This window comes from Simochromis diagramma, unplaced genomic scaffold (genome assembly GCF_900408965.1).
Source record: "Simochromis diagramma unplaced genomic scaffold, fSimDia1.1 OVJJ01000741.1, whole genome shotgun sequence".
Taxonomy (NCBI): Eukaryota; Metazoa; Chordata; class Actinopteri; order Cichliformes; family Cichlidae; genus Simochromis; species Simochromis diagramma.
The window spans coordinates 37,000-51,074 of NW_024387007.1; the positions used below are offsets into that span (position 1 = coordinate 37,000).

The 14,075-nt window shown below is 42.6% G+C and overlaps 1 protein-coding gene across 1 annotated transcript in view; it reads left to right on the forward strand.

Moving 5' to 3' along the window:
• Positions 1 to 4,581: 4,581 nt before the first annotated feature.
• Positions 4,582 to 14,075, forward strand: part of LOC120739282 (cytosolic 5'-nucleotidase 1A-like) — a gene marked incomplete at its 3' end in the record, with an annotated part of 85,495 nt that continues 76,001 nt past the window's right edge. The window contains exon 1 of the mRNA XM_040040996.1: positions 4,582 to 4,655. Coding sequence (XP_039896930.1) covers positions 4,629 to 4,655 — 27 coding nt within the window. The remainder of the gene's footprint in view (positions 4,656 to 14,075) is intronic.

Sequence of the window (14,075 nt, forward strand, 5' to 3'; positions counted from 1 at the left end):
AGTGTCACAGGGTCAGCTTCCTGTTTCTACAGAAAGCTGTGTCTGGTGAAATATGTGAACATAAGTATAACATAACATTTGAAGCATAATCAAATAAAACATTAAAAACTCCCCGACACTGTTGTACAGCAAGACCTTTACAACCTTCAGCATCACCTTGGGGGAACGGTTTGGCCTATCCAAGTACACTGTTGTAGTCGGAGCAGTCATCATGAGCAGACTCTGCTGGACAGCATCATGCAGTACAGTCAGGTGTTGCTCTCTGCAGGTATTACAAGGTCGTTTGAGGGTGCAAACCTCCGGCTGGTGAGTTCTTCCACATTTCCAGCACCGCTGTTCATCGGTTAACCACCTCACCATCTGGTTGGTGGTCAGTTTCTTAAACTCTACACAAGCGTTCAAGAAATGCTCCTTATTCTCGCAGTGGGGACAGTATGGTTTTGGTCTGGATGAGGACTTTGGTCGGAAAGAAGTCCCTTCTGCGCTGGGAGTTTCCTGGGAAATAAGGAAGAAGGCTGTAGATTTCTCTTTTGGTTTATTGGGAAGACGCTGGTCTTTCTTTCTCGGCTTATAAGCTTCAGGACTATAGAGTGAAGCAGTTCTACCTGCGATGCGCTTCGCTTGGGATTTCATCTGCAGCCAGGAACAGATCAGGCAGGGTATAGGTTTGGTCAGTACCTGTCCGAAGAATGCCTTGGTTCAGGCAATGCTCTACAAACCCATCGCAATAACTGGGTGGCATCTTACTCAGTAGTCGGTCGACATGAGACCCACATCTTAGCTCAAAGCCGTTCTGGCCCTCCAGTGTCCTAAGCATCCCTACTAGAGATTGGATAGACAAGGCAAATGCATCAAAGGCTTCTGCGTCGCCGAATTTGATAGCTGGAGCATTCAGAATTGTGCCCAATTCACTTTGGACAAGCTGACGGGGTTGCCCATACTTGTCCTGCAGGGCGTGCATGGCTGTGGTGTACGGTGTTGGGTCATGCATATATGCCTTAGCTAGCTGGATTGCACTAGGTATCCGTAGGTGCCCAAGCAGCACTTGGTATTTATACTGCTCATTCAGGTGTGGATGACTGTTCAACAGGTTGTCAAGGGCCATTTTCAATAAGGCAAAGTCACTTTCACGGCCACTCTCAAAGGAGGGAATCATAGGTTTGGGAATGCCATAACCTGTGGCGAGGAAAGGGTACACATTAGCTGTCGGTAGTTGATGTAGCTCGGACTTAGTCCGGGTGGGAGTGCAAGATAACTCTGCTTCGGCAGGGTTGGTGCAGGCCGCACGAGCGTACTGCGATGGCTGAACTGAGAATGGAGTAGATGCCTGGTAAGAGGTATTAGGTGCAAAGGTAGTGGACCGAGGTCCAGCTGGAACAGTTGGGTGCAGCACTTGGGGCATGCATTGAGAATGCAATGGATGCCAGGCCATGGTTACTGGAGGTGGAGTCACGGTAAGTGTTGAGGGTGGAGTGACTAGCGGTACGGTAGGCTGACCCATGGGACCGACTGAACGTAGAGCTGCATGGGTGCTCGAATTACTATTCTCCGATGGGCATGGTGAGACTCTGGAACCACTGGGTTCTTGTGCTTTCACTTTAAGGAGAGAAGTAACCATCTTGGCTATCTCCAACTTGTTTACCCTCTTCTTTAGCTGTTGTCGCCTCTCCAGCTGTCTGTTCAACAACTCTTGGGTTCTAATGGCTTCTTCCTGTAGCTGCTGGGCCTCTCTGGCTTGAGCTTGACATTCATATTCGACTTGTTGATCCTCTTCTAGGTGCTGTTGGAATTCCTCAAGTTCCATCTGCTTTACTCGCTCTTCGAGCTGGGCTGTTTCCAGGTCTGATAATGCGTGGGAAGGGAATCTGCCTATCGACGAGCGTGATGCCCTTGTGGACCTGGAGCTGGAGCTCCTCTGGGATGCGCGTGTTTTACCACTATGTGAACACTGGGAAGCAGTAGCCGGTTGCGTGGTTTGAGTTTGTCCCTCAAGAGGGAGTGTTGAAACCTCATAATCGGTCAGGTAAGCAGGTGGCCGTCGCTCTCTCTGCGAAACGTGTGGGGGTGCTGAGTTAGCCTGGACATCTGTCTGTTCCATACCTTGATCAGTACTCTAATCCGGCTCGAAGGACCATAAAATGGAGAGAATGTTGTCTCCGGGAGTTTAGCTGATTTAGAGCAGCAAGGTATGGTGGGTGTGTTCCGGTTAAAGAACACGGAGGCAGCTTCCAAGTTTAGGAGATTTATTCAGCTGTGGTCTGTAGTAACAACAACTATCAGTACAGCACACATAAAACATTCAGCATGCCCAGACATTATTCTAGCACAGAGATAGCACAAGGAACTGTATTCAACACTCACATCTATAACAACTTCAACAATTACACAAGATTTATAATTAGCATTAACTAGCTTAGTAGCTTACATAGCATCTTAGCATAGGATAACATTAGCATAGTCACGAGGTAACAAATACACACAATAGCAGCACACATCCTCAACATCATGTAAACAGAACTCACCTTCTGGCATTCACACACAGCAATAAACCAAAACCCACGAGATGCTGATGAGAGGACACAAGGAACAATGCTGGCTATCAGCAGCTACAAAGGCAGACTAGCAGCACATGGCACAGAGTGGTGCATTCAGGGAGCGTCAGCATAGATATGGTGAGTTCAATGACGTAGGACATATCAAGTTCCACAGCGCAAACACTATCTACACTCAACAAAAATATAAACGCAACACCTTTGTTACTGCTCCCATTCCCCATGGGATGGACGTAGAGACCTAAAATTCATTCCAGATACACAATATAACCATCCCTCCCAAACAGTGGTCACAAATCAGTCCAAATGTGTGGTAGTGGGCACATCTGCTATATTGAGATAATCCATCCCACCTCACAGGTGTGCCACATCAGGATGCTGATCTGACATCATGAGTAGTGCACAGGTGTACCTCAGACTGCCCACAACAAAAGGCCACCCTGGAATGTGCAGTTTTTTGCGCTATTGGGGGTCTGGGGACCCAGAACCGGTCAGTATCTGGTGTGACCACCATTTGCCTCATGCAGTGCAACACATCGTCGCATGGAGTCTATCAGATTGTCAATTGTGGCCTGTGGAATGTTGGTCCACTCCACTTCAATGGCTGTGCGAGGTTGTTGGATATTCGTGGGAACTGGTACACGCTGTCGTATACGCCGGTCAAGCACATCCCGAACATGCTCAATGGGTGACATGTCCGGTGAGTATGCTGGCCATGCAAGAACTGGGACATTCTCAGCTGCCATCTGCCCTGAACAATGTGAACCATGATTCATCCGTGAAGCGCACACCTCTCCAACGTGCCAGACGCCATCGAATGTGACCATTTGTCCACACAAGTCTGTTACGGCGACGAGCTGGAGTCAGGTCAAGACCCCGATGAGGACGACGGGCATGCAGTTGAGCGTCCCTGAGACGGTTTCTGACAGTTTGTGCAGAAATTGTTTGGTTGTGCAAACCAATTGTTCCAGCAGCTGTCTGGGTGGCTGGTCTCAGACGATCTTGGAAGTGAACCTGCTGGATGTGGAGGTCCTGTGCTGGTGTGGTTACACGAGGTCTGCGGTTGTGAGGCCGGTTGGATGTGCTGCCATATTCTCTGAAACGCCTGTGGAGACGGCTTATGGTTGAGAAATGAACATTCAATGCACGGGCGACAGATCTGGTTGACATTCCTGCTGTCAGCATGCCAATTGCACGCTCCCTCATTGCTTGTGGCATCTGTGGCATTTTGCTGTGAGATAAAACTGCACATTCCAGGGTGGCCTTTTGTTGTGGGCAGTCTGAGGTACACCTGTGCACTACTCATGATGTCAGATCAGCAGGGAGATAATCCATCCCACCTCACAGGTGTGCCACCTGTGAGGTGGGATGGATTATCTCAATATAGCAGATGTGCCCACTACCACACATTTGGACTGATTTGTGACCACTGTTTGGGAGGGATGGTTATATTGTGTATCTGGAATGAATTTTAGGTCTCTACGTCCATCCCATGGGGAATGGGAGCAGTAATAAAGGTGTTGCGTTTATATTTTTGTTGAGTGTATAAACAAACCACAACACTTCAACCAAGCAAATAACGAGTAAACAGTGGGCTTTCTAACGCATTATATAGTGGAGTTAAATTATTATTAGTATTAATATAAGATTAATATAAGATTTTATTTGACATCTTTTTGTATTTCATTAACAGGCAAGGCAGTCCTTGTGTTTGCAGGTACGCCATCACATTAACCACTACATCATTTTCATATGAAAATCTTTAATATATGTTTTGTTTTGGGTTTTTTTTTTTATATCTAGGAGCTGGTGGAACTGTGATTCTGGAATAGCAGCAGGCTCCATTGCTGCCAAACTGATGTCACTTGTTGCTATCGCTAGTGGAGGTGGAGTTACAGCAGGAGGTTTTGTATGGAGTTTTCAGAACAGTGCAATGAAATATGCTATAGTGAAACCTCATCCACTTTACATCTACTTTACATTTGGGTGTGATACTCTGAGAACAGCTCCTGTTCTGCAGTCAGCAAACAGAAGTAATACAAGTTCATTTCTAGCTGTGATCCTATTTTGAGAAACATGATGAGTGAGGGCAAAACTTCTACAGTAAGTCAATTTTTAATGTATTAATGTGTGCCCGTGTGTGGCGACTGTGTAGTAGTTTTAACAACTTAAAAAAGGGTATATGTTCTGCTGCTGCATGATGGTGTGTGTTTTCGCTTTATCATTTATTTAAACTGCAGAAAGCTGTGCGCTATTAACAAGAAAATACATCTTTAATAGCAGTTTTCAGGATTATTTCTGTAACACTGTCATCTTTTGAAATAGGGTGTAAAATTTTGTTAAGCATTCAAGAATAATAAAAAAGATACATAGCTATAAGGAGAGTCAGAATGGTTGTTACAGTTACAAACCAATGCAGTATACCCCTGTAAATGTCTTTTCTTTTCACAAATTAGGCAAATTTCTTTATTGTATTATACGTATAGGTCACACAGCATTAATTTGAATATTAAATCATGACAAAATAAAATTGAATGCTCCAAAAAAGAGTGGATTTGGGAAATTGGCTGCAGAGGAGGTAAAAGTCTCTTGCTTGCACACAAAAAGAAGGTAAAAAAAAAAAAAGAAATATCATATTTTTTATAAGTTTAAAAAAATATATTTTTGGGGATATAAAAAATGAAAGAGCAATAAACTGTTGTTAGAGAAAATACAAATGTGTTACATCACTTTAAAAAAAGTTTTAATTCATCTATCAACTATAAAACAATTTATATTAACTTATTGCATCCAAAAACTTCTTGAACTTCATCACCAGAACCAATTTCAGTGTATTTAAAATGATGATATTTTCTCAAAAATAATACAGTATTAGTCAAACCCAGTTTTCCATTTCTAACTTTGGGAAGAAAATTGCTACATAAATAAAGTTTATTATTATTATTTAACTTGAAAGATTTTTTTTTGTTCATGATTTTTTTTTTTTTTTTTAAAAACTGATAAATGTCATTTAAATAAATTTTGAAATGTAATTATTTATTATGTTGCACTAAAAGCTTCAGTTGATAAGAAATAGTTCTTGTAGTTGTTCAAAGATAATGGAATTGTCAAACCACTACAAAGACGACAGTATTAAAATAAGATGTCATGAAGATTCACCCATGCTGCACATATGGACTTCATACTTTACATTCAGGAATGTGATTAAAGGAGTAGGACTTTGCCTTTCTCCTTTCAAAACAAGTTGTGTGAATTTATTTTCTCGTGGTAGCAAAGCTTGAATAACCCATTTTTCCTCATTTTTATATGTTTCTGTTTGTTTGAGAGACAATTCCTTCTGGCACTAATATGAATCGGGTAGTGCAAGTTTAAAACATAAAAGTAGTGTTGGAACACATTGTGGCACAATACCTTTGTGAGCATGATTTAAACAGTCCCACATAGCAAGCAGGTCTGGCCCGGATCTGGTATCAAGCCGGCACTGCTGGTTGACTTCTGGCATGATAAGACGTATGTCATCCAGATATGGGCCAGGCCTGGCATAGATGGCACTGTCTATGTGATGGCATGCCATATCTGGCTCGATTGTTGTTTGGTTTATATGGCCCAGGCCCATAGAAAACAGGTCTGTCCCACTATAGTTTAAAAGTGATCGTAGTAAGCAAGTCACTGTCACGGTTTGCCGGGGCAAGCCGTGTGGAATATTTAGGACCTGGACGCAGCAGCTCTGGTGCAGGTGAGTGTTTATTAACGAAGGGAAAAACAAACAACAAAGGCGCAGGGAACATGGAACTGGAACCTAAACTGGGTAAAACTAACAAAACAAACCAAAAACGAAGACGCAGGGAGATCCGGGGAATTACACATGGAGAGATGCAGGGAGACCAAGGGGAAACAACACAGACGAACCAGCAACTACCATGACAGAAGACACAACTTAAATACACTCAGAGAACACAGGGAGATTACACACAGGTAGGGAACACAGCTGGGAGTGATTAACGTGACGAGACTAGGGAGGCAAACTGAAAACACTCACATAAGACGCAGACCTTCACAATAAAACAGGAAACACATACACGCAATGACATAACACACCAACTTAACACAGACTGGGGGACACAGAACATAGGAACATGAACCATGAAACAGAAGAGTACAAACACCCAAGGTAACCAAAACCACAGAATACTAATAAACTAAACATAAACACGGAGTCGCAGACTCCGGACCATGACAGTCTCAGTTTCAACCGTATAGAGAAGAATTCAAATTTCAGCTCTGATGGGTCAAGTTGCAGCAAAAAAGTAATTCCAGCTTTCTGCACCATCTTTTAAATGTCTTTATACTCTGGGGTGGGGCGTGGTCTGCCGTGCTGCTGCAGGGAAGGCGAACACACCTGAGTGGCATCCGCAATCACGCCTCGCCGACTTAAAAGCTGAACTAAGTCTTGCAATGTTTTTGTTGTTGGTAATGTGCAGTGTTGGGAAGGTTACTTTTAAAATGTATTCCATTACAGATTACAGAATACATGCCCTAAAATGTATTCTGTAACGTATTCCGTTATGTTACTCAATGACAGTAACGTATTCTGAATACTTTGGATTACTTAACATATTATCATGCTTTTTACAACAACGTGAATGTACTATTGCTGTGTGATTTATTACTATTACTGAAGGTCCGCGGCTCCGAACTGTAGTAAAGGGACCTCTGACTAATACGGGTTCCGTGTCGGGCTCGTAGCCGAAAACTAGCTTTACTTTGTTGTGTGGGTCAACTCTGCTTGCGAGAGACAGAGAGAGGCGTTGAAAGACTGCTCCAACGGAACTTATTGTTTCGGAGGAAAACACGAACAAAGTGTACAGTCGAGCTTAATAGCTTACTTACAACTGGGCTCGTCAGGCACTCTTCTTGGCTGCAGTGGTTATTATTATATTTACATGCTTACAGCTCCCGTTTTTGCTCGATGACAACTCGTACTTTTCAACTCTCCTTTTTCTCCCCCCTCGCGCATACAGACACATAACGGGTACGACAGTCCATTCTCCCTGCAGCACGGACTACACTGCCCATGAAGCTACATTCTGCATTCTGCCTATTAGCTTAGCACAACAACAACAAAAAGGCGCTCTCTCACCCAGGAAACACGCTGAGCGAGAGCGTCACCCTGTAACCATGGCAACCGTAACGCTGCCGCCTGGAACTACAGAACGTAGCTGTCAAACAAAACCGAAACAGTCCTGACCCGCCACAATATGAAACAAGAAAGTACCGCCGTGTAATCCATTTATTTCAACAAAGTAACTGTATTCTAAATACCACCTTTTTAAACGGTACCTGTAACGAAATACAGTTACTCATATTTTGTATTTTAAATACGTAACGGCGGTACATGTATTCCGTTACTCCCCAACACTGGTAATGTGTGTTTGTGAACAGCAAACAAGTGTTAATAAAGAGATACTGGAAAGCATGTCATGAAAGTCTGTAGTGTGATGTTTACATACTCATCACCACAATATATGTATGTGTTAAATCATATCCTTCCTTGTGACTAAAACACAATTCTGAAGGATGATTTTCACTAACTCAGATTGATTCCTGTTAGGAAAAAATTTGGGAAACAGAAACAAAGTGGGAGAGTATAAAGAGTTATCACACCAGACACAAGAGTAGAAGACAAAATTGAATGGCAGCTGTGGCAACTCAGTGAATAAAATCCAGTCATTTTCATGAAGATCTTCTAGACAGAGAAAGATTTAAGGTTGAACTGATGAATGAAGATTTGAAATCTATGGTTCATAACGCAGGTTTATTTTTAAAAAGATGTTTTCTCCTCATAAAGGAGGACCTGGACTCAGGCGCTGGAAGGAAACAATACACCAAAACTCTTGACACTCAGCCTGGACCATAACAGTTTATTTGTCCTACAGTTTCATTTCAGAGTACAATGAGACTGAATTGCTTTAATTTATGGAGGCTCTTTGAAATGAGCATTTAATTTAGTCCATGTGATGCCTGCCAGGGAAGGCGAGCACAAAGGTAACAGGATTGTTGTGTTTATCTTGGCTACAGTCACAATAACCACTGTGTTAATCACTAATGAGTTCCTCTACAATGCCACACATGGGGGAGCTTAAGTTATGGCAAAATTAAGCAACATTAGGTATGAAACACGTATGAAGCAGATAATAACCAACTTTATTTTAGGCTGCACAACAGAGTCACTCCTTGTAAATCTATACATTGATCTACTCTCAAACAAATCCTTAAAAACACACTATGATAATGTAAAGTGAAAGATGGCAAGTTATAACTAGTGTAAAATTAAATCGCAAACATGACTCATAGCTTGATTCTGGTTTGATTCCTGATAAGGAAAATACTGAGAAACAGAAATAATCTGGGAAAGAATAAAGAGTTATCACAGCAGACACAAGAGCAGTAGGTGAGATGAGGTGACACACAAACAGCAGGAAACAACACATAAATACAAGCAAGTACTTTTCTCAAACAGTTCTTTAGTTTCCACCTGATAAAACAGAATTTTGGGGGGATCTTTTTGTGCTCTCTGGCTCTGCAGGCAGTGAATGCTAAACTTAAGTAGCATTACCCTGAGAGTGAAGAACTCTGTAAGATTATACTCATTGATGACGGCCCATCAGAATTACTCAACAAAGTGATCAGAGAACACTGTGTTTGTGGGAGGGAGTGAAAAAGGTCCCACCCTGGTGAAGATCAGCCCTCACATCTTCTTTGATGACCACAAGAGTCATATTAGTGCTGCATTGGAGGCGTCCACAGTGGCAAAACAGAAGATACTCATTGGAAGCGAGTCAGGTCATGTTCTCCAAATAGCCTGGTGTTGAAGGTTTTGTGATTTCAGCATTTAAAAGTGGTGTTAAAGAAAAAATGTGATATATCATTTATTGTGTCTTAACTCATCCTCAGTCAAAAGCAATTGAATTGTGTATAGCACATGTTGAAGGACCATCGTAATTAGAGGGATGTGTCCTTAATCACGTCACAGCAAAAATGAGTGTAACACATAGACTTGTAGTCAAGACCACCTAATCCGAGACCAAGACAAGACCAAGACCAGAGGGTATCGAGACCAAGATAAGACCAAGACCAAGACCAAGTCGAGACGAGACCAAGACCGAGACCGAGACAAAAAAAGTCTTTAAACCGCAGCCAGATGCTATTCTATATACATATGCAGGACACCTTAAACTAGTTTTTTAATTAAGCAGCAAGGCAGAACAAAGTCGGGCCTGTATCAAGACACAGGGACTAAACCCCAATTCAACCAGACCCAGAACTGATCCGGAATTAAAACAGGACTACAACAGTAACCAAGACAGAACCAGAATCAGAACTAGATGATAGTAGCACTAAAAATCATCATAGACCTGCACTACACTTATTTTTTAATTCTACCAAAGTACAATATTTAGATTGAGAAAAGTTTATATAATTATTTAGCCTTGTTGTGCAAACAAGCCTGCTTAACTTAATAAATATAGAATTTGAAAAGTAACAAATGGTATCTAAAAAGAAACACTAGGTATGAGATACATGTTCTGATGAGTTTTGGCAAACAACCATTTGACTAACATGTGTGTCTCACCTGCTCTTGTTCCATCTCTGTTCTGTCGTCATTCTCTCTCCCTCTCTGTTCCTCTCTCTCCCTCTTTGTGCTGACAATCAAGCCAAACACCAACATCATCAAATATACAGTTGAAACCAGATATTTATGTACTCTTCAGATAAAAACACAAACACTTTTTTAATTGTAACATCAAATCAGACTAAATGTTTATTTTTTTAGATTGATAAATATAAAAAACATATTTGTTAACTTTAAGAGTAAAGAGAGAAATTGTCTGTATTTCTAAATTGTAAATGGCACCAAATTGTATTCAAACTTGAGCCATACTTATGGAGCGCCACAATTCTTTTTCTGGTGTTTTGGTTGACATCTCTTGATTTTCCCATGTCAAAGAAACAGGCTCTGTGTTTTGCCTTATATGCATCCACAGCTGTGCCACCAGTTTACTCACATGGACTCTACCAACCTATCAGAAGCTTCTTCAGCTCAGAATGGAATCGTCCGGAGTTTTCTTATTAATTAACAATAAACTTAGTGTATATGTACTCCTAAATTTGATAAAAGTGATTAAAATAGACAGCTCCCTCTTTTTATTCTGACATTTAACTAATTCAAAAGATATTTCAACATGTATTTATGTAAAACAAAAGTTTACTCTAAATTGATGTTTAACAGTAAAAAAAAGTTTTTATGTTTTCTCCATAAAGTGTATGTAAATATCTGGTTTCAACTGTGAATATACTGCTGTGTATTGAAATTCCTCTTGTTTTGCATAGCTATACTGAACAACATCCAAAGCATAATATATAAAATAACATCTACCTGAGTTTTTTCTTTGAAAGAAGCTCCTTATGTCCATTGTTGTGTACATCAGTACACAACTGAAACCGATTTAGAGAGTTTGTTTAGCCGTGGAGGGTAACAACTGAAAATATGAAATGTAAGCTAAGACTCTCTAAAAAATCTGCATTGCTGTTCGGCTTTTTATTTATCCATTTGTTGATTCACTCGAGTAATGCAACCAAGTGATCAGTTTGATATAAATCTTTTGTGATACACCGTCATATTTGTGGTGTATTCATAATTGTCTCTGGTACATTTGTTGTATGGGCAGTATGTGTTCATTGTTTGATTGTGTAATTACGTGTTACGCACTGGCAATGCATGCCGGGAGATGGTTATACAGGAAGTAAAAGAGATGGTCTTACCGCACACAGTGGTCCCGCGTACTTATTCAGATTCAGAGTAAGAATCACACATGGTGTCAGAAGTGCTGTGTGACTTGTAAGACTCCATTCATCTGCCGAGTGTGAGGAGAAGGGGAAGGTGGAAACAAAATGCCGAATGACGACGTAGACGATCGTCCGAGGGCAGGAGTTAGCACCGCGGCTAGCACTCCCAGCGCGATTTTTCCAAACCACACGAATGGACAAGATGGGTCCGTCGCTTCGAGAGATTCCGTCAGGCAAGTAATCTGTCTGCGAGCTCGGAGGAAAATCAAGTGAACACTCTCATATATTGTATGGGAGACGAAGCGGATGACGTCCTGAGAGGACTAAAGTTAAGTGATGTAGACCAACGGGACTATGCTAAAGTGAGAGATAGCTTCCACAACTTTTTCATTGTCAGGAAAAATGTTGTTTATGAGCGCGCACGTTTTAATATGCGCAAACAAGAGCCGAATGAGACTGTTGATGCATTCGTGACTGCCTTGCATGCATTAGCAGAGCACTGTAACTACGGACCGCTCCACGATGAGCTGATAAGAGACAGAATAGTAGTGGGCTTGGCCGACACGAGGCTGTCTGAGCGCATGCAGATGGAAAAAGACTTGGACTTGGATAAAGCTATAAATATGGCCAGGCAGTCAGAAGAAATCAAAAAGCAACAGTCAGCTTTGAGAAGTGAAACAAATGTAATGCATGTAAATGCGAAAACAGTTGACAGAGTGATACAAAAGTACGACAAAACAAAGTTCAACATGTTCAAAAATAAAACTGTCAAAACACAACAGCAATATAGCAAGAGACAAAGTAATAAATGCTACAAGTGCGGAGGCTCTCCACATCCGAAACCTGAGTGCCCGGCAAATGATGCAAAATGTCATTTATGTGGAAAAAAAGGTCACTACCAGCGAGTCTGCAGACAAAGCAAGACAGTGCAAAGTATTGAGGAGGAAGAGGAGCAAGGTTTCTTCCTAGGCTCAGTTTCCAGTGACGGCCAGGCGTGGACAGCCATCATACAAGTGAAAGATGCAAAAATCACTTTCAAACTGGATACGGGAGCAGATGTGACTGTAATAGCTGACTCGGACTTATCAAAGATTTTTGCTAACGAACACAGACCAGTTCTCCAGCAGCCAGAAAAACCTTTGTTAGGCCCTGGAAAAACACCACTGGACGTTGCAGGTTTTACAAAGCTACAGCTCAACTACGGAGCGAAACAGACAACAGAGAAGGTCTATGTTGTAAGAAACCTGAGCACTCCACTGCTAGGCCTGCCCGCCATTACAGCTCTTGGCCTGCTGGTGCGAGTTGACGCGGTTTCAATGGACACTCTGAAGACTACTTACCCTAAACTTTGCAATGGTCTGGGGAAAGTGCAGCGGGCCTATCACATTAAACTCAAACCGAATGCTGTGCCGTACTCACTCAAAACTCCGCGAAGGCTTCCTCTGCCTCTGATGGGAAGGGTAAAAGAGGAACTCCAACGAATGGAAGAGCTTGGTGTCATTACCCGAGTTGAGGAACCAACGGATTGGTGTGCCGGCATGGTTGTTGTTCCAAAGAAAAACAGCCCTAGGCTGAGACTTTGCGTAGACTTTACCGGACTAAATGAGTATGTGTGCAGGGAAAAATATGTGCTGCCATCGGTTGAACAAAGTCTCGGAATGCTCGCAGGAGCCAAAGTGTTTAGCAAACTGGATGCCAACATGGGCTTCTGGCAGATTCCCCTGTCCGAGGAGTCTGCCAAACTCACCACCTTCATCACACCCTTTGGGCGGTTCCACTTTAACCGCCTACCGTTTGGGATCAACTCAGCGCCCGAACACTTTCAGCGCATGATGGCGGAGGTCATCGAGGGTCTCGAAGGAGTGGTGTGTCACATTGACGATGTGTTGGTGTGGGGACGTAACCATCAGGAGCATGATTCCCGTCTCCATGCTACACTGCAAAGACTGGAAAAAGCAGGCATAACGCTGAATGTTGAAAAATGCGAGCTCTCCCAGAGCAAGGTTGCTTTCTTGGGTCACATCATAGCGGATACAGGAATCAGTCCTGACCCGAAGAAAACGGAGGCAATTACAGAAATGACAGAGCCAACTAATGTGTCAGAGTTGCGCAGTTTTCTGGGCATGGTGAATCAAGTGGGCAAGTTCATCCCCCATTTAGCTGAAAAAGACAAAGCCCTGCGAGATCTTCTTTCCAAAAAGAACGCATGGTATTGGGGAACTGACCAAGTGAGAGCTTTCAAAACATTACGAGATGCCCTGACCTCACCCCCAGTGCTCGCAATGTATGACCCCAACAGAGACATTAAAGTATCAGCAGATGCTTCATCCTATGGTCTCGGAGGTGTTCTTTTGCAGCTGTGGGAAGAAGGATGGCGACCAGTGGCGTATGCATCGAGGTCCCTTTCTCCTACAGAACAACGATACGCACAAGTGGAAAAAGAGGCACTGGCATCTACATGGGCGTGTGAGCGTTTTCATGATTTCCTGATTGGTAAACATTTTTGTCTTGAAACGGACCACAAACCTCTCGTTTCCTTACTGGGAGGACAAGCTCTGGATCTCTTGCCACCCAGGATCCAGCGATTCAGAATGAGACTCATGCGTTACTCGTACACTGTGCAGTACGCCCCAGGGAAATCGCTCTGGACAGCAGATACTTTGTCCCGCTCACCTC